This window comes from Otolemur garnettii, unplaced genomic scaffold (assembly GCF_000181295.1).
Source record: "Otolemur garnettii isolate 467f Iridium unplaced genomic scaffold, OtoGar3 scaffold00018, whole genome shotgun sequence".
Classification (NCBI taxonomy): Eukaryota; Metazoa; Chordata; class Mammalia; order Primates; family Galagidae; genus Otolemur; species Otolemur garnettii.
Window position 1 is genome coordinate 15,440,992 of NW_003852413.1, and position 20,804 is coordinate 15,461,795.

The 20,804-nt window shown below is 42.8% G+C and overlaps 1 protein-coding gene and 1 non-coding gene across 3 annotated transcripts in view; both read left to right on the forward strand.

The window, feature by feature from the left end:
* The first annotated feature begins 3,954 nt into the window (after positions 1–3,954).
* Positions 3,955–20,804, forward strand: part of POLG2 (DNA polymerase gamma 2, accessory subunit) — a 25,830-nt gene continuing 8,980 nt past the window's right edge. Inside the window, exons 1-6 of one of the 2 annotated variants that reach the window (XM_003786194.2) lie at positions 3,955–4,616; positions 10,896–11,022; positions 11,146–11,251; positions 12,699–12,872; positions 17,951–18,091; positions 20,411–20,491. In XM_003786194.2, the coding sequence (XP_003786242.1) occupies positions 4,052–4,616; positions 10,896–11,022; positions 11,146–11,251; positions 12,699–12,872; positions 17,951–18,091; positions 20,411–20,491 (1,194 nt within the window). In that variant the 5' untranslated portion in view covers positions 3,955–4,051. The remainder of the gene's footprint in view (positions 4,617–10,895; positions 11,023–11,145; positions 11,252–12,698; positions 12,873–17,950; positions 18,092–20,410; positions 20,492–20,804) is intronic. The other variant, XM_023511283.1, reaches the window with a different exon arrangement.
* On the forward strand, positions 14,316–14,422 carry LOC111724071. The gene has a single exon (XR_002772438.1). It is a non-coding gene; the product is annotated as a U6 spliceosomal RNA (small nuclear RNA).

Consider the following 20,804-nt stretch of genomic DNA (forward strand, 5'->3'; position numbering starts at 1 on the left):
CAGGTCGTTCCAGGGGTAGAGGAGGCATGAAGGATGACCGTCGGGACAGATACTCAGCGGGCAAAAGGGGTGGATTTAATACCTTTAGAGACAGGGAGAATTATGACAGAGGTTATTCTAGCCTGCTTAAGAGAGATTTTGGGGCAAAAACTCAGAATGGTGTTTACAGTACTGCAAATTACACCAATGGGAGCTTTGGGAGTAATTTTGTGTCTGCTGGTATACAGACCAGTTTTAGGACTGGTAATCCAACAGGGACTTACCAGAATGGTTATGATAGCACTCAGCAGTATGGAAGTAATGTTCCCAATATGCACAATGGTATGAACCAACAGGCATATGCATATCCTGCTACTGCAGCTGCACCTATGATTGGTTATCCAATGCCAACAGGATATTCTCAATAAGACTTTAGAAGTATATGTAAATGTCTGTTTTTCATAATTGCTCTTTATATTGTGTGTTATCAGACAAGATAGTTATTTAAGAAACATGGAAAATGCAGAAATGACTGCAGTGCAGCAGTAATTATGGTGCACTTTTTCGCTATTTAAGTTGGATATTTCTCTACATTCCTGAAACAATTTTTAGGTTTTTTTTGTACTAGAAAATGCAGGCAGTGTTTTCACAAAAGTAAATGTACAGTGATTTGAAATACAATAAATGAAGGCAATGCATGGCCTTCCAATAAAAAATATTTGAAGACTGAATTAAGTGGAAATTGTACTTTATTTTACATATATAATGTCATGTAAAACTTTGCTAGACGGTCTGGTTTGGTTTTTTCTTTTTTGTCTTTGATTATTAAAAACTAAATGCTCCTTTCCATTCTTTAATTTGGGAGGGGGGAACCAGCAGGCCCTTTATTATAATCTACTTACTGCTAGAATTGAATTAAGCTTTGTCACCTCCTAAAATCAGGAGAGTCACTTAAAATCCTAGTTTCCTTATTTTATTAGTATGATTAAATGAGAAATAGTAAAAATAGATTTAGAAAACCAACTGTGTAGTGTGAGAACATGGATGACTGTTAATTTTGTAAAATTTATAATTTGAAAAGCTCCAAATTAACTTGTTCAGGAGATACATATTGATACTCTTGACTATATTGTGAATTACTGAAATATTGAACAAAGCCAAAACATTAATTTAGCTCCTCAAGATGTCTGATAGCCAAGTTTTAATTTGCACAATGTCATTAGTACAGGTTACTTTATTTCACAGGCTTCGTGGGGCTTTTTAGTCACACTGGAAGTCATGAATGTCTTTCCAATAATTTCAGGGAATTTTAGAGGTCTTCAAACTAAGGTCTACTCATACTAACACAAGAAAAAAAACCTCATTAAAACTACTGGTTAATCAGGAGGCAACATAACCAAAAGCACAGTGAATACAAGTCTTCACGTTAGGAGGTTCAACATTGTTTTAATGCTAGCTAGATCCAGGGGATAGCTTTAGATTTAACTTTGGCTCACTAACCTAACTTTAATCTTCATTGCAGTAATAATTCTGAGTGTCTTCCCAGAGAGCCTCATATATATGCTTTTGCCAGAAAATAGGTTTTGGGGGACTTAAATTCTAATAAACTGAGGCTTTAATATTAATGCCTTACATCTGAAGTTTAAAATTAGAAATTGTTAGGGATGGGAGCTGGTATGGGGAGTGGTAATCTAGGAGTGATAACAATACATTGGAAGCTAATTCAGCCTCTAGTAACCTGAATGGCTTCTAATGGCATGGTTAGTCAAATTCATGGTTTTTAACTTACATGTGGGGGTAGGCTGGAGCATTTATTACATATTTTACTGTTAATGTCTTAACGTGAGCCTTTTAATTTGTAAACAACTGAAATGATTGTGGGGCTGTGGAAAAGATTTACCTTATTTACCTTTGAAGTTTTTAAAAGACAGTCCACTTTTTAGCATGTCTGTTGTGTCAAGCCTGTGGTTGTCTTAATAAATGTGAATTTTCTCCCCATTTTCTCTTTTATTTATTTGTGTAGAGATTTCTGACCCTGGTTTAAGTGTGAAAAACACCTGGTAATAGTACCCGGGTTTGCAATTAATTAACAGCAACACTGTCACTTTCCTAGCTTGGCTTTGTAGACTACTGCACATATTTAAGGTTAATTTACTTCTGTGCTGGTCCTACAGCACCTTAACCAAAAACTTCATTCCTTTATTCCCGTAACTCAATTGTGAAGCTCTTGTCAAAGACTGCTCCTTAGTGATCTAGTGTAACATCTCCTTTCTCTTAGGCTATTTTCTTTTTGGGGACAGGGTAGAGTGCCCTGGCGTCACAGCAACCTTAAACTCCTGGGTGCAAGCCATTGATTGTCTTGCCTCAGGCCTCAGTAGCTGGGACTACAGGCACCTGCCATAATGCCTGGCTTGTTTTTTTATTTTTAGTAAAGGCAGCGTCTTGCTCTGGCTGGTCTTGAATTACTGAACTCCAGCAGTTCACCTGCCATGGCCTCCCAGACTGCTAGGATTACAGGCATGCTGATGATGGCTGTTGATCTTCAGAGGTTTCCCTATCCACTTTAAGAAATCTGGCGCATGGCTCGGCCCCTGTAGTTCGGTGAATAGGGCATCCGGCGACATAAAGCGAGGCTGGCGGCGGGGTCGAGCTCGGCCCAGCCTGCTAAACAACAGTGACAACTGCAACCAAAAAATAGCCGGGCATTGTGGTAGGTGCTTGTAGTCCAGCTACTCAAGAGGCTGAGGCGAGAGAATAGCTTAAGCCCAAGACTCTGAGCTGTGATGTCACCGGACTCTACCAAGGGCGACATAGACTTCCCCCGCACACCCCCCCCCCAAATGCAAGGAATGGATGGGCTTTGGAATCAACCGTTTTCTTTAGTCTAGCAGTACCCCTTTCCCACTACCTCAACAATTAAGGTCTCAGTGTTTAGATGGAGATTGTAAAAGTGGGCAAGCCTGCCAGGTAATCATGGGTCTGCAACAATCACAAATCTATTGCATGTTTTGATGAACTGCTAGAAGAAATAAAGGCCTGTATGTTAGTGATGATTTCCTGCATCACCATGTGGGCTTGTTAAAAACGTTCTCAGAGCAGTTCCTAATGCATTCCCGGGTGATGTAGGTGCTGCTGTTTGGGAACTGCCCTTTCGGAGCCAGTGCAGTATATGGAGCGACTGTATCTCTAAACCTGTCTTTAACACAGACACCGTTGCAAGAGAGGCTAAGCTTGGAAACAACTGCTCTGGGATTAGGCCTACGGGCGGCAACATCACCTAGGCTTATAAAGGCCTGCGTCGTTGATCCACCACACTAAAACTATTCTTTGAAATAGGAACCAAACTACTATTTTTTTTTTTTTTTGAGACAGAGCCTCAAGCTGTCCCCCTGGGTAGAGTGCTGTGACATTACAGCTCACAGCAACCTCCAACTCCTGGGCTCCAGCGAGTCTCCTGCCTCCGCCTCCCAAGTAGCTGGGACCACAGGCGCCCGCCACAACGCCCGGCTATTTTTTGGTTGCAGCCGTCATTGGGATTCGAACCCGCCACCTTAGGTGTACGTGGCTGGCGCCTTAGCCGGTTGAGCTATAGGCGCCGAGCCCAAATTTATTTTCTTGACACTTCAGGTTGAGAAAGTGTACTTAAATGGTGACTCGGCGAACACCGAGTTATTCTGATAATGGGGGGGGGGGCATGCCAAACAAATTAGATAAGGTAAAGCGAACAGTGGCTACAGCACGGTGATAAAAGGTAGACGGAAAGTAACTTATCGGTGCTTAAGAGGAAAAAAGATAAGCAATTGGGAGATGAAAGGGAGTCGCGTAAGGCGAAGGAATGAAAAGCTAGTAGAGAAAAGCTATCGGACCCCAGGTTGGCCGCAGCGGGGAGGGTAAGCTACGGTGGCTACAGCCGGAACCTAGCGATGCACTTCCGGGGCGGGGCTCGCCGCCCTTGTGCACGCTCATTTCCGCCGCGCCTGCGCCCTGGCAGCTTCAAATTCTGGTACGGTTGTGGCGGTTTGTTGGGATCAGCGGACTAATGGGAACTTGTGCTCTTTAACTCCTGAAGGAGATGCGCTCTCGTGCACCAGTCAAAGCCTGCCATAAAGTCTGCAGGTGCCTGCTGTCTGGGTTTGGCGGGCGAGTAAATGGGGGACAGCTGGAGCATCTGACCGACGGTATTAGCTCCGGCGGAGGGCACCTGCGATCGCACTCTCAGCTCCCCCGGGGCAGTGAGCCGAAAGGCGAAGCCCCGGAGTCTGGAGAAGGAAGCGAGGACCTGTTAGAGATCTGTCAGAAAAGGCGTTTCCTAAATGGAACCAAGCAGCAGCTTAGCCGAGATTCTCTTCTGAGTGGGTATCACCCTGGCTTCGGACCCTTGGGCATAGAGTTGCGGAAGAACCTGGCCTCAGAATGGTGGTCCTCGGTGGTGGTGTTCAGGGAGCAGGTCTTCCCTGTGCACTCCCTCCACCACGAACCAGGCCGTTCACTGCCCGGGGACAATGCCTTCAGGTTAGTTTCTGTAGAAACTCTACGAGAAGTCTTGCAAGACAAAGAGCTGAGTAAGGAACAGCTTGTAGCTTTTCTTGAGAACTTATTAAAAACTTCTGGGAATCTACGGGAGAACCTTCTTCACGGTATGCTTCACGATTTCGTACTTCGAAACAGGTGTCGGTGGAAAGGCATTCATTTCACGCTCGATTTGGGAGATCGCAACTGGCTCTTTTTTCCCCATGCAAAGAAGTTAGCTGGTTCTCATTTTTAAGCAGTAGTCGCGTATATTAACAATGCTATCTCCTGAAGAAAACTGGTCCACGGACCATTACCTTAAAGAATCAAGAATTATCCAAAGGACTTGATTCTTTAAGGTCTTGGGACTTGGGAATTGTACGGGGCAACCCATATAATTATACAGTGCAGTTGAACGGCCCTAGAACTAGGACCTAAATTCAATCCTGTGTTTGAACCATTTGTTCGTTGTTACCAAAATGTTCATAAATACTTCCACAATTACTCTTCAATTTTGCACATAATTGACTAATCAAGAGCTCGTTTCTCTACAGCAAAAGGAAGATATGCTTCCTCAATTTTTCTTACTAACACTAATTTACAACCTGGTGTTTGAAGATCTCTATGGGTGGCTCGGCGCCTGTGGCTCAAGTGGCCAAGACGCCAGCCACATACACCAAAGGTGGCAGGTTCGAATCCAGCCCGGGTCCACCAAACAACAATGACAGCTGCAACCAAAAAATAGCTGGGTGTTGTGGTGGGCGCCTGTGGTCCCAGCTACTTGGGAGGTGGAGGCAGGAGACTCACTTGAGCCCAGGAGTTGGAGGTTGCCGTGAGCTGTGATGCAACGGCACTCTACCCAGAGCGACAGCTTGAGGCTCTGTCTCAAAAAAAAATCTATGGGTTATTGTTGAGCCTGCCAAATAATAGGACCAATTAAGCTTTTATGATTGATATTTGAGTGAATACACAGCAATTTATAAGGCATCATTTGCTTTTAAAGTCAGCACAATTCCTGGGGGTGGTGGCTCATGCCTGTAATCTCAACTCTTGGGAGGCTGAAGCAGTGGATTGCCTGAGCTCACGAGTTAGAGACCAACCTGAGCAAGACTGAGACCTTGTCTCTTAAAAAAATAGCCCGGTGCTGTGGTGGTCTCCTATACTCCCAGAGAATTGCTTGAACCCAAGAGTTTGAGGTTACTGTGAGCTAAGATGCCACAGCACTCTACCATGGGTGACCAAGTGAGACTCTGTCTCTAAAGAAATAAAGTCAACACAATTACAGAAATTCTGAAAAATATTCAAGTTATTTACAGGTCAGACTTGCTGCAAGTGTCTTTGCAAAACATTGTCCTTGCTATTTTGATACTGTAAAGTAACTTAAAATAACCTAAATGTTCTTGATTCTGAGGACTAGGGCCTGTATTGTAGCCTTTTAAAGATTTCCTTAATGAAATAAAGTAAAACAAATGGGTGATAAATGCGACACTTTTGATATGTAGTATCTTAATTATTTCATGATAGCTTTACTTTGAGAGAGTTAAATCACCTCTCATTTACCATATCCCAAAACAAATCAGTCTTTCCTTCATTATGGAATAAAGTCACCATCTTCCTAGTTGTGCAGACCTTGAAGATAAGATTCAGCTGTTTCAGATATCCATTTATTCAAGCATGTATTGATGTGCCAGGCGTTCTCTCACCTTCAAGAAACTTAAATCCGCCTAATTCTCAAATCCTGTGGTTGTCTAGAGCAAATCTTTGCCCTCTTTCATCCACCTCTGAACTGTTGTGGTAGCCTTTATTTATAAATAGCTTTAAAATTCTCAGCCATTATGTCTCGAAATACTGTTAAGTGCCCCATTCTTTCTTCTGTGACTTTATTATACATGTTAGACCTTCCACCTTTTCCCCGTCTTGTCATTATCTGAAGAAATGGGGGAAATGAGTAATCGTTGATGTGTGATTAATGGACATAGTAATCATGTTTTATGATCCATGTCTACTGTTTTTCTTTTTTCTTTTTTTTTGAGACAGAGTCTCACTTTGTCACCCTTGATAATATACTGTGGCATCATAGGTCACAACAACCTCAAACTCTTGGGCTCAGATGATTCTCTTGCCTCAGCCTCCGGAGTTGGAGTATCTGGGACTACAGGCGCCTGCCATAATGCCTGGCTGTTTTTAGAGACCAGGTTTGGCTCTTGCTCTGGTTCGGGCTGGTCTCTAACCTGTGAGCTCAGGCAATCTACCCATCTTGGCCTCCCAAGTGCTAGGATTACAGGCATGAGCCACCACGCCTGGTGTAAGGTCCATGTCTAATAACTTAAAAATGGCTTGTTTATAGTATCTATCTCTGGGTTTTGGACATTGAACTTTTATACTGATAGTCTACATAATTTGTGTATAAAAAGTTGTAGAGATAAATTGAGGATTTCGGTGGCAGTTTCTTGTTCCTGGGAGGATTTATTTTGGTTTCTGGCAGGCACAGTGGGGTCATACCTTTTTCACATCAGCTCTATTCCCCTACATTGTAGCCCATCAAGTGTCCCAAATGAAAGACTGGGGTGTGTCAGTACAATTTTTTGTATTTCCTAGGCCCATGATGTGGTAGGAGGTTCCACTTAGAATTTCAGCTTTTCAGCTTGAGAATTGGAAAAGGAGTATTAAATGTTGAGTTCACCTCTCCACTCTTCCCTGCTCTCAAAATCCTGGGCCCTTGGCCTGCCGACATGGCTCAGGCCTGTAATCCTAGCACTCTGGGAAGCCCAGGCAGGTGGATGGCCTAAGCTCAGGAGTTTGAGAGCAGCCTGAGCAAGAGTGAGACCCCTGTTTCTACTAAAAATGAAAAACTAGCCGTGTTGTGGCAGGCACCTGTAGTCCCAGCTGCTTGGGAGGCTGCGGCAAGAGACTCACTTGAGCCCAAGAGTTAGGTTGCTGTGAGCTATGAGGCCACAGCTCTCAACCCCACAGCAACTGAGTGAGACTCTATCTCAAAAAAGAAAAAGAAGGGCAGTGCCTATGGCTCAAAGGAGTAGGGCGCGTACCCCATATACCAGAGTTGGGGCGGTTCAAACCCAGCCCTGGCCAAAGGCTGCAAAAAAGAAAAAGAAAAGAAAAAAAAATCCTGGGCCCTCAAGTTCCTTGCTGCCTTGGTAGTTCTCTTAGGTCTTTAAACAGACTTAAAAAAAATTTTTTTGGATCAGTTTTTTCTTAATAGCTAGTCTACTCAAATCAAGTAACTTTTGAACACAGTGGTGTCATTTAGTGGGATGTAGTCAGAGTGCAAAAGAACTACAAAGACATTTCGAACCTTTCTCAGATTTATTCAAAGTAGAACTGTTGGAGTTACAATGCTGAAGCTATTTTTGTGTATATTGTAGAATAAATAAAGTAGGTTACTGTTGGCCACCATGGTGGCTCATGCCTGTAATCCTAGCACTCTGGGAGGTGGGGGTGGGTGGATTGTCTGAGCTCATGGGTTCAAAACCTGCCTGAGCAAGAGCGAGATCCTGTCTTTAAAAAAGTAGCTGGGCTCGGCGCCTGTGGCTCAAGTGGTTAAGGCGCCAGCCACATACACCCAAGGTGGCGGGTTCGAATCCAGCCCAGCTGCCAAACAACAATGACGGCTGCAACCAAAAAATAGCCGGGCGTTGTGGCGGGCGCCTGTAGTCCCAGCTACTTGGGAGGCTGAGGCAGGAGACTCGCTTGAGCCCAGGAGTTGGAGGTTGCTGTGAGCTGAGATGCCATGGCACTCTACCCAGGGGGACAGCTTGAGGCTCCTGTTTCAAAAAAAAAAAAAAAAAAGTAGCTGGATGTTGTGGCAGGCGCCTGTAGTCCCAGCTACTGGGGAGGCTGAAGCAAGAGAATCACTTGAGCCCAAGAGTTTGAGGTTGCTGGGAGCTATAATGCCATGGCAATCGATTGAGGGTGACATAGTGAGACTCTATCTCAAAAAAAAAAGTAAGTGGCTGGTGTAGGGAAGGGGTAGAGATAGCTTATGTTTATATGGACCCTATGCAATAAATATTGAAAGAGATGAGAAAAATCTTCATTTTATTATTTTGTAATCCCAGGTATAATTGATTTAAGCAAGAATCATCAATATATTCTAAAATATTGGGTGAAAGATTGTTGAGAAACCGGATATAGTAAGGGAGTGGATATTTCCTATCTTAACCAAGTAATCAGATTAGATTTCATCAATAATGAGTTCATTTGGGACTGGGTGCCATGGCTCACGCTGTAATCACGCTTGTAATCCTCCACTCGGGGAGGCCAAGGCAGGTGGATTGCTTGAGCTCAGGAGTTTGACACCAGCCTAAGCAAGAAGGAGACCTTATCTCTAAAAATAGCCAGGTCCTGTAGTACGTGCCTATAATCCCAGCTACTCTAAAAGCTGAGGCGAGAGAATCACTTGAGCCCAAGAGTTTGAGGTTGCTGTGAGCTGTAACCACACGGCACTCTACCAAGGGCAACAAAGTGAGATTCTGTCTCAAAAAAAGGGGGGGCGGGATTTGATATTATGCTCTTCCTGTTATGATACTATAGGGCAAACACATCAACTATTCCTGCTAAAAATGATTAACTTATTAAATCATATGGAAATAATCAGTCACCCCAAATGTGAGATAAAATCTTAACCAGCCTAGACTCAAATCAAAGGTCCATGTCCCAAAGGCAAAGTTAAAGGGAAAGGAGTTAGAAGAAATGTTCTAGATTGAAAGAGATTAAAGAAACCTATTCAAAATGGAGTATATGAACTGTAATTGGAGAGAAGGAGAACAGTAAAGAATGATATTTTAGATGAAAACTGGAACAGATAAAATATCAAGTGCAGAAGCTTGCACCTGTAATCCCAGCAGCACTTTGGGAAACCAAGGCAGGAAGATCTCACTTGAGGCCAGGAATTAAGACTAGCCTGGGCAACAAAGTAAGACTACATCTCTACCAAAAGAAAAAAATAAATAAGAAAGATTAACTGGGAATGGTGGTATGTGTCTGTAGTCCCAGCTCCTTGGAAGGCTGAGGCAGGAGGATCATTGAGCCAGTAGTTCAACGGTACAGTGAGCTATGACTGTGCCACAGAGCCAGCCTGGGTGACAGAGAAAGACCCTGTCTCAAAAAACAAACAAACAAAAAAAAAAAACCAATCGTGTATATATATGTGTGTGAGAGAGAGAGAGAGAAACCAGTCATGTGTTAGGTGATATTATAGTATTGTGGTTAACTTTGTAATGGTTAATAGTGTTATACAAAGAATTTTTTTTTACTATTTATTTATTTATTTATTTATTTTGAGATCGTCTTAAGCTGTTGCCCTGGGTAGAGTATCATGTCTCACAGCAACCTCCAACTTTAGGAATCAAGTAATCCTCTTGCCTCAGTTTTTTCTATTTTTAGTAGAGACAGTGGTCTCACTTTTGCTCAGGCTGGTCTCAAGCTCATGAGCTTAAGCTATCCACCCACCTTGGCCTCCCAGAGTACTAGGATTATAGGTGTGAGCCACCACATCCGGCTTTTTTTTTTTTTTTTTTGAGACAGAATCTCACTTTGTCACCCTTGGTAGAGTGCAGTGGCTTCACAGCTCCCAGCAACTTCAAACTTAAGCCATTCTCTTGCCTCATTCTCCCAAGTAGCTGGGACTACAGGCACCTGCCACAATGCCTGGCTATTTTTAGAGACAGGATCTTGTTCTGGCTCAGGCTGATCTCGAACTTCTGAGCTCAGGCAGTCCACCCACCTTGGCCTCCCAGAGTGCTAGGATTACAGGCATGAGCCAAATATATATATATGTTTTTATCTGATGCATACTGAAGTGTTTGGGAGTGAACAAAATGTGGCAAAATGTTGATAATTGATGAATCTGGCTGAATAATATATAGGTATTTATTGTAGCTAGGTATGTATTATTCTTTCAACTTGGTTGTAGATTTTAAAAATCTTCAAACTAAAATGTTGGGGGAAACTACCTCCAATTAAGTAGTAGTCAGTCGGGGTCTGTCTCTGTGGCTCCAAGCTACTTATGCTGCTGTATTAACATTATACTATTAATCTGTCTATAAATTGACAAAAGTGATTTGGGTTGATAGAATAGATTTACATGGCTCGGCACCTGTGGCTCAAGTGGCTAATGTGCCAGCCACATACACCTCAGCTGGCGGGTTCGAATCCAGTCCGGGCCCGCCAAACAACGACGGCTACAACCAAAAAACCAGCCGGGTGCTGTGGCGGGCGCCTGTGGTCCCAGCTACTTGGGAGGCGGAGGCAGGAGACTCGCTTGAGCCCAGGAGTGGGAGGTTGCTGTGAGCTGTGATGCCATAGCACTCCATCCAGGGGGACAGCTTGAGGCTCTGTCTCAAAAAAAAAGAATAGATTTACACAATGATTAATTTATCTCTTGACAGGTGCCTTGGAGCACCATGTAAATTGCCTGGAGCTGATGAACAAGAAGCTACCTTACGGCCTTGCTCAGATTGGAGTGTGTTTTCATCCTGTTTCTGACACAAAGCAGATACTTAATGGTGTTAAAAGGTATAAAAAGTGGCAAATAATTTGGCCTTGTTTTTAAACAGTTGAGAATCAGAAATTTCCACTTTGGGATAGATCATATAATTTTGAAATGAGCTAACGTTCTGATATTTTTGATATTTCAAGAGTTGGTGAGAAGACTGAAGCTTCACTGGTGTGGTTTACTTCTGTGAGAACTTCAAGCCAATGGCTTGATTTCTGGTTACGTCATCGACTCCTATGGTGGAGAAAGGTACTACAATAATTCCCTTTAAGTGAGTAGTTAATAGGTAAAATTGTCTTAATGTGTCAGAGGTAATGCTTCCATATTATAAATGAAATTTTATTTGATACACATGTTATATTTATAAGAGACAGCTATAATAAGTCAACAAATACATATAAAAAGCCCTTTGTGATGATTTTCATTATTCCAGATAACAAAGGTACTTTGGTAAAGACATTTATTGGGTGCAAATGTATTTGTTTATAAGCTTTTCTGTACAAGGTGGAGTTCAGACCCCTCACCTACTATTCCTGGTTGCTGTGTAGTTTGATTCTTGCCCACTGTTACAGCTTCAGTTTTTGCCACCTACCTCCCTGAACTCTGTGTGAGTCTAAAGGATTCTGTGATTGATGAATTATAGTGTGTGCTGAAAACAGCTGAAATAAGCACTTTTTTTGTTTTCCTATTGTCCTGCCTTTTCCCAACTCTTACCAATCCTCCCAATAGCCATCTAAAGTAAATGAAGTAACCAAGCGCTTCATAGAAGTGTTAGAACGGTGACTAGATTACCCTTTCTTTATCCCATTTAGTTGATGTTTGATTTCCCCACTTACTAATTGTCCACAAAAACGCTAGATAGCATCAGCAGTTTTTCTCTGTAGTTCCTTCAGACTGAAAAAATAGCATAGCATACTCAGTATTTTAACTTTTTATTTTACTTGATTTTTTTTGAGACAGAGTCTCACCCTGTCACCCTCAGTAGAGTACTGTGTCGTCACAGCTCACAGCAACCTCGAACTCTTGGGCTTAAGCAGTTTTCTTGCCTCAGCCTCCCAAGTAGCTGGGACTACAGGCGACCGCCACATGCCTGGCTATTTTTCTGTTGCAGTTCTCATTGTTGCTTAGCTGGCCTGGGCACCGAGCCAATTTTAACTTTTTAAAAATTAAGTTTTGGCTCAGCACCCATAGCACAGTGGTTACGGTGCCAGCCGCGTACACTGAGGGTGGTGAGTTCGAACCCAGCCCCAGCCAAATAAACAACTGCAACAAAAATATAGCCAGGCATTGTGGTGGGCGCCTATAGTCCCAGCTACTTGGGAGGCTGAGGCGAGAGAATTGCTTAAGCCCAAGAGTTTGAAGTTGCTGTGAACTGTGACGCCATGACACTCTACTGAGGGCGACATAGTGAGACTCTGTCTCAAATAAAGAAAAAAAAGAAAAATTAAGTTTAATTTGGGTGCCTATAGTCCCCAGCTACTTGGGAGGCTGAGGCAGGAGGACTAATTGAGCCCAGGAGTTCAAAGCTGCAAGGCCCCACAATCGGCCTGTGAATAGCCATTGCACTCCAGCCTAAGCAGCATAATAAGACCTTGCCTCTTTAAAAAACAATCTCAAGCACCTTTAATTTTTAGAGATAATTATGGGATTAGATATTCTAAAATGTTAACAAGACAAACAACTTTTTTTTTTCTAGTTTGCTATGAGTCCATCTAACTTCAGCAGCAGTGATTGTGAGGATGAAGAGGGACGTAAAGGAAGCAAACTTTACTACAACTTTCCCTGGGGAAAAGAACCAATAGAAAGTCTGTGGAATCTAGGAGATCATGAACTTTTACGCATGTATCCTGGAAATGTGTCTAAATTACACGTATGTCTTAGCTTGCCTGTGTATTCTATACCTCGATTCTCTGTAATGATTTCTGAACCATTGAAATTGCAGCATGGTATCCCATGATCCCTAAATATTTAAGTATGTATTTTTCATATGCGTAACCATAATGTAAGCCATCAAAGTGAAATTAACAGTAATCCACTATTAACCACCCATTCCACAGAACTCTACACATTTAACCAGTTATCCCAGTAATGCACTTTCTAGATCCCAGATCCAATCCAGCATCATATATTTCCTGTAGTTATTAAGTCTCTTTAGTCTTTTTTTTTTTTTTTTTTGAGGCAGAATCTCAAGCTGTCACTCTGGGTAGAATGCTGTGGTGTCCTAGCTCACAGCAAATTCCCAACTCTTGGGCTCAAGCAATCCTCTTGCCTCAGTTTTTCTATTTTTAATAGAGACAGGGTCTTGCTTTTGCTCTAGCTAGTCTCTAACTCATAAGCTCAAGCAATCCACCTGCCTCAGCCTCCCAGAGTACTGGGATTACAGATGTGAGCCACTGTGCCCGGCCTTTTTAGTCACTTTCAAATAAATGATTCCTTTTATCCTTCCTGGGCTTTCATGACCTTGACATTTCTAAAGAGTACAGGTTAGTTACTTTGTAGAATTTCCCTTGTTCTGGATTTATCTGATGTTTCCATGTGATTTATATATTTTTACCAGGAATACCCCAGAAAGGGTGCTGCCCTCAGTGTATCATCTTAGGCGGCAGACAGCATTGAGGTGTTATTAGTGATGCTTACTTTTATCACCTGTTCAAGATGGTGTCTATCAAGTTTCTCCAGTGTAAAGCTAACAAATATTTTGTACTTCTTAATGAGTAGTAAGCAGGTACTGTAAGACTATGTAAAGAACCTCTTTGTTACCAAATTTTGATTTGCAGGTTGCAGCAAATGAATTCTTTTTTTTAATTGTTTTTTTAAATCATAACTGTGTACATTAATGCATTTATGAGGTACAGTGTGCTGATTTGATATACAATGTGGAAAGCTTACATCAAACTTGTTAACATAACCATCCCCTCACTTACGTATTTCTTGTGGCCCACTGATGATTCTTACCTACATCAGTCACTACTGTGCGGTTTGCCAAATAGTAGTGCTTTTATTTTCTTAATTATCTCATCATTCTGGCCAGATGTGGTGGCTCACACCTATAATCCCAGCACTCTGGGAGGCCAAGGCAAGCGGATTGCCTGAGCTCATGAGTTTGAGACCAGCAAGTTCAAGACCAGCATGAGCTAGAGCAAGACCATGCCTCTAAAAATAGCCAGGTGTCATGGCAGGCACCTGTAGTCCCAGCTACTCGGGAGGCTGAGGCAAGAGAATCGCTTGAGCCCAGGAGTCTGAGATTGCTGTGAGGTATGATGCCAGAACATTCTACGACAAAAAAAAAAAAAATTAAAAAGATAAGTAAATAGTGCTCGCTTCAGCAGCACATACACTAAAATTGGAACGATACAGAGAAGATTAGCATGGCTCCTGCACAAGGATGACACGCAAATTCATGAAGCATTCCATATTTTAAAAATAAGTGAATAAATAAAGTCATCATTCCTTCAAGACTTACTGGTCAGCATTATACCATAGAGAGCTTTTTCTTGTCCCCTATTTGTTTATTTTTTTATTTTGGTGTGAATTCACAGATTTCTGTTTTTCTCGAAGGGTTATAACATTATTTTGATGCTCAAAATGTCCTGGGCTTGACCAGTGTCCTTTTGACGTATCTCCATCATTCTCTCTACCTTCACTTCCTTTCTGTCATGACAAATTATTCTAGGATCATCTTGTGTTCTCTTCACCGAGCTGTGGAGTCAGCCATGTATCCAAACAGCCTTGGTTCCTATTAGAAGAGAATGTATTTCAAAACTGAGATCTGGCTTGGCGCCTGTGGCTCAAGCGGCTAAGGCGCCAGCCACATATACCTAAGGTGGTGGGTTCGAATCCAGCCCAGGCTCGCCAAACAACAGTAATGGCTGCAACCAAAAAATAGCCAGGCATAGTGGTGGGCGCCTGTGGTCCCAGCTACTTGGGAGGCTGAAGCAGGAGACTCGCTTGAGCCCAGGAGCTGGAGGTTGCTGTGAGCAGTGATGCCACGGCACTCTACCCAGGGGGACAGCTTGAGGCTCTGTCTCAAAAAAAAAAAAAAAAAAAACTGAGATCTTGCCATGAGGTTTACTTATTAGAACTTGGTAAAATTTCTTCTGGGCCCTCTCTGTAGACACAATGAAGAAATACTTGTAGATGATAAATACATATATCTATCTATTATTTAATTACTTTAGAGACAGGCTCTTGTTCTGTTGCCTAGGCTGGTGTGCGGTGGTGCTAATATAGCTCACCACAACCTTAACCTCCCACCTCAGCATTCTGAGAAGCTGGGACTAATTTCTAGTATTATTATTATTATTATTATTTGTAGAGACAGGGTCTCACTGTGTTGCCCAGGCTGATCCTGCCACTTCAGCCTCCCAAAGTGCAGAGATTACTGGCATGAGCCAGTCATTACCTTGCCCAGTCATATAAGTATATATTTATATACTTGCCTGCCTATCTCTATATCTGTGTCTATATCTATTAAAATCTAGGAAAGAGTTTATGCTAAATCTACAAATTCCAGTCTAATGCCATGGGTTTATTCTAGCTTTTCCTCTTCCCATATTTATGATTTTTTTCTTTGACAGTGAGAAATCTGACTCCCAGTATCTTGAATGTATTTACTTATTTCTTTTTTTTTCCCTGAGACACAGTCTCCCTGTGTTACCCTTGGTAGAGTGCTGTGATATTACAGCTCACAGCAACCTCAAACTCTTGGGCTTACGCGATTCTCATCCTCTCCAGTAGCTGGGACTACAGGCATCAGCCACAATGCCTGGCTCTTTTTTTGTTGTAGTTGTCATTGTTGTTTGGCAGGCCACGGTGGGGTTCGAACCCGCTAGCCCCGGGGTATGGCTGGTGCCCTAGCCGCTGAGCTACAGGTGCTAAGCCTATTTACTTATCTCTTGTAAGTACTCAGACTTCCTGTAACCAGTTCCCCCGTCCCCATCAGACACTCCTGATGGATGTTTGCCTGGGAGAAGAAAGAAGGGCTATGGAACTGGATTTTGAGCATACTGTCATTCAGTCCTCTCTAGGTGCTCTCATCAGAACGTAGGGAAGGAGGAAAGTTAGTTAGAAATCTTGGCCTTGAATACTTAGCTTCCCCACTTCTGTAGTACTCACAACTGGCCACGAGTTTGGCCCTGGACCTCCAGGCTGGATGTATAAGCCCTGGCAAGAGAGAAGAAAAGGTGTTTTTGTTTTTATTCCATAAAGTAAAACAAAATTTTCAAAAATTAAAGCAAATGATAGAATTCGTTTATAAAAGGGATGCTTCCTTCTAAAATTTTTAAAGTTATAAAGCAGGTGTCCTCAAACTACAGCCCTCGGGCCACATGCGGCCCCCTGAGGACATTTATCCGGCCTGCCAGGTATTTTTGCCGCCACTGCCTATCCTGCTTAGCCGCTGACTCGTCCCGCAGACCAGCCCTCCAGCGGTCTGAGAGAGACAGTGAACTGGCCCCCTGTTTAAAAAGTTTGAGGACCCCTGTTATAAAGTTTTAGAAAGCATGTGGATGGGTAGATTCATGCTAAACAATTGGGAGTGGTTCTAGTCTTGAATGTTTACATTTTATGGGGCCAGCGCCTTACTCACTGAGCCACAGGTGTCGCCCCTTTATTTTTTTTTTAGGACAGATTCTTACCCTGTTGCCCTGGGTAGAATACCGTGGCATCACAGCTTATAGCACCCTCCAACTCTTGGCTGACAGCAGTCCTCTTTCCTTAGTCTCCCTAGGTAGCTGGGACTACAGGCGCCTGCCACTACACTTGGCTAGTTTTTTCTATTTTTTAGTAGAGATGGCATCTTGTTCTTGCTTGGACTGGTCTCTGAGTGCAAGCAGTCTACCCACCTCAACCTCCCAGAGTGCCGCTCATGTTACAGGCATGAGCTGCCACACCCAGCAAGTTTACTGCCTTTTGAGGGCAGATTATCATGAATCTTGTTTAAAGTATCAAATGCAATTCAAATACATTTAAAATATGAGAACAGAGTTGGCACCTGTGGTTCAAGCAGCTAAGGCGCCAGCCAACAACTACAACCAAAAAATAGCCGGGTATTATGGCGGGCGCCTGTGGTCCCAACTGCTTGGGAGGCTGAGGCAGGAGAATTGCTTGAGCCCAGGAGTTTAAGGTTGCTGTGAGCCGTGATGCCAGGGTGCTCTACCAAGGACAACATAGTGAGACTGTCTCGATAAATAAATAAATAAATAAATAATAAAATGAAAACATTACAGTTACCCAGATGAGTAATAATATTTTATTACAAAAGGATGAAGGTAGAATTGTTTATATGCAAAACTTTTTAAAAATGTTAAAACTAAAAATTTTTAGAAATTTGAGATGATTCTTTCCTCATCATTAAAAGAGGAAATACATCTGCTTATCAATACCTGATTTGTGTCATGTATTATAGTATGTGATTATAATTATTGCCTTAACCCAAAAAGCAAATTTTCAAAAGATGGGTTTTTTAATGTAAATAACTTTCCATTTGAGAAAATTAATACTCCAAACTCCATTCCCTAAGCATACTTTTTTTTTTCCTAAAGGCTCTTCTGAACCTTAATAATCTTTAATAAATCATTTTGCTTAAGAGTGTTATCTTTTCAAACTCTGATTCTCACCTAGGAGGCATTGGAAGAATGGTAATGCCTGCGACCCACCCCAGTTGTTAGTTCAGAATGTCTGGGCGTGGAGCCCAAGCACCCAGTACATTTTAAAATTCACGGGTGATGTAATAAGGAGGCAGTTGAGACCCAATGACTTAAACCCTGGACCTCCAGAGAGCAGAGAATGCCTCGTCAGCTTTGTGCGCCTCACATACGCCTGGCAGAGAGTGGCTGCTTTGACACATGAAAGTTTACTTTTGCATTCTGATTGTGTAAGTCTAAAATACATAATTTTAAAGAAAGAGTTGTGCTGAATACTTTCTTTTTGTTCTACTTTTCCGTGAAGGGCCGAGATGGACGGAAAAATGTAGTTCCCTGTGTTCTGTCTATAAATGGGGATCTAGACCGAGGCATGCTGGCCTACCTCTATGATTCCTTCCAGCTGACGGAGAATTCCTTTACAAGAAAGAAAAATCTTCACAGAAAGGTACTTTTGCTATTTCAGAGATAGATTTGGGAAACAAAAAAATATGCTTTCTATTCCTTTTTTTATGTTAGTGTGCTTGATTTCGAATATAAACTCTGAATAATTTCTTTTAGCACATGTAGTTGAAGAATTTGTTTGTTTTTTAATCTGGCCAAAGGGATAATAGTAAGCTTCTCACAAAATAGAACACGGTATCCTTCATTGCTGTTTGATCATGTGCTGGCAGTTCTCTCTCTGATTCTGAAACCTTGACCCTTTCATTGGCTTCCATTTATATCAAAAGCTTGACTGCTGGTGAGTAGGCATGAGACTGACCAGCAAGACCTATTAGTATTGACCTCTCTGCCCCAGGACCTGGCTCCTGGTCTTATTCCACATGGGTGCTCACTGGACCTTCTGTGAGCCCATTCTGCTAAATCACAGGGGATCCACTGACCAACTAGATATGGGTGCCTGGGCCAAGGGAAAGGCTGCTTTTAATGCATGAACATTCAAAGAAAATCAAAAAAGAGGAGGGCTCATAGGAGAGGAAAGAAATGAGTAACAGAGCAAGATGTTGGAGGAAATGGGAGGGGTCGAGACAGGCAAAAACACAAGTTGGGGGGATTTGTCTAGAGACAGTTTATTTGAAAGAGCAGGAAAGAAATGGGATGGTGTAGTTATGAGTTCCTAGAGCTGGTAAGCCTTTGCAGGGTGTTTTATTCACACCCTGTATTTTCTCAGGAAATTAGGAGGCAAGAAGACTAGTTTAAAATGTGGAGGAGGCTCAGCACCCGTGGCTCAAGCCGCTAAGGTGCCAGTCACATACACCTGAGCTGGCCGGTTCAAATCCAGCCTGGGCCTGCCAAACAACAATGACGGCTGCAACCAAAAAATAGCTGGGCGTTGTGGTGGGCGCCTGTAGTCCCAGCTCTACTAGGGAGGTGGAGGCAGGAGAATTGCTTGAGCTCAGGAGTTGGAGGTTGCTATAAGCTGTGATGGCATAATACTGTATCCAGTTTGAGGCTCTGTCTCAAAAATAAAAAGTAAAATAAAATAAAATGTGGAGGAGTAGGGGTTTAAGTGGCAAGAGTGTGGAATACTCATGCTCCCCTGGAATATGAAAGAAAACTGCCCCCAATCAAAAGTTTTAACAAGAAATTTTGAAATGTGAGTGCTCGCCTGAGAATGGGCACCATGAGTTTGTGGCACTCTCCTCAAGTGATCCCCGGAGCCTCAACCTCCGGAGTAGGTGGGAGTGTGCCATCACTGCTAGTTAATTTTTTAATTTTTCTATTGCTTAGGCCATTCTTGAACTCTTGGACACAAATGATCCTCCTGCCTCAGCCTCCTGCAGTGCTGAGATTACAGGAGTGAGCCCCAGGTCCCGCCCCCTTTCTTACACCTTCATCCACACTATCAGCAAATTCCACTTTAACTTCAGAGTATATCCTGAATCTGACCACTTCTTACCTCTCTTCTCCAATGCTCACACCCCGACTAAGCCACCATCATCCTGCCCGTCCTCTCAGAGTGGCCCTGTTCAAAGGCATATGCTGTGTTGCTTCTGTGCCCTGGACGCTCTTCCTCTCACTCAGAAGGCCGAAGCCCTTTCCTTTTTGACCTGCTACTACTCTTCATTCAGTCGCCTAGCAGCACTGATCTCCAATCACCCTAGTTAAAATTGCAGACAGCTCTCTCCCAGCCTGCCCCTGGCCAGCACTTCCCATTTTCTCCCTTTTTTAGCCCTTACCACCGTCACACATTTCATTTATTTATTTTGTTTATTATCTGTTTCTCCCTGCCAGGAGGGACAGCAGTTTTTGTCCCAGCACCTAGAACTCTTCCTGCATTGCACAGCCATTGACAAATGGGTGGATGGAGGGATGAATTTGAAGAGTGGGATTACACAGTTATGTGGTGTTCTATGACCTCAGCAATCTTCCATTCTCATACAGAATATTTTAACTATTTAAGAAATTGTGTGTGGCCCAGTGCCCATAGCTCAGTGGTTAGGGCGCCAGCCATATACACTGGGGCTGGCAGGTTCAAACTGGCCCAGGCCTACTAAACAATAATGACAACTACAACAAAAAAATAGCCAGGCATTGTGGTGGGTGTCTGTAGTTCCAGCTTGGGAGGCTGAGGCAAGAGAACTGCTTGAGCCCAGGAGTTTGAGGTTGCTGTGAGCTGTGACGTCACGGCACTCTACCAAGGGCAACATAGTGAGATTCTGTCTCTAAGAGAAAATAAACTATGGGAGTTACACTTGTTATATTTAAACAAAATGTACTTTTTCCCCTTTTCCTCTTCTACTCCTCCCCACTTTAATTGCCTTAGGTACTGAAACTCCACCCTTGTCTAGCCCCTGTTAAGGTGGCTTTGGATGTGGGAAGAGGCCCAACAGGGGAACTGAGGCAGGTGAGTTAAAGTAGTTTAAATGTCCTGATTTATAGGCTGAGTGTTCGTTACCCAAAACACTTAGAACCAAAATTATTTTGGATTTTTGATTTGGGGGGGGGGTTTGGAATATTTGAAGAATTCATACTGATTGAGCACCCTCTAATTTGAAAACCCCAAATCTGAAGTGTTCCAATGAGCATTTCCTTTGAGCTCAAAAAGCTGCAGGTTGTGGAGCTTTTGGGATTTGGGGGACAGGGATGCTCAACCCGCATAATCATTACACCAAGTAAACTTGGGAGCTTGCCATCTAACATTTGGTTTTTTTTTTTTT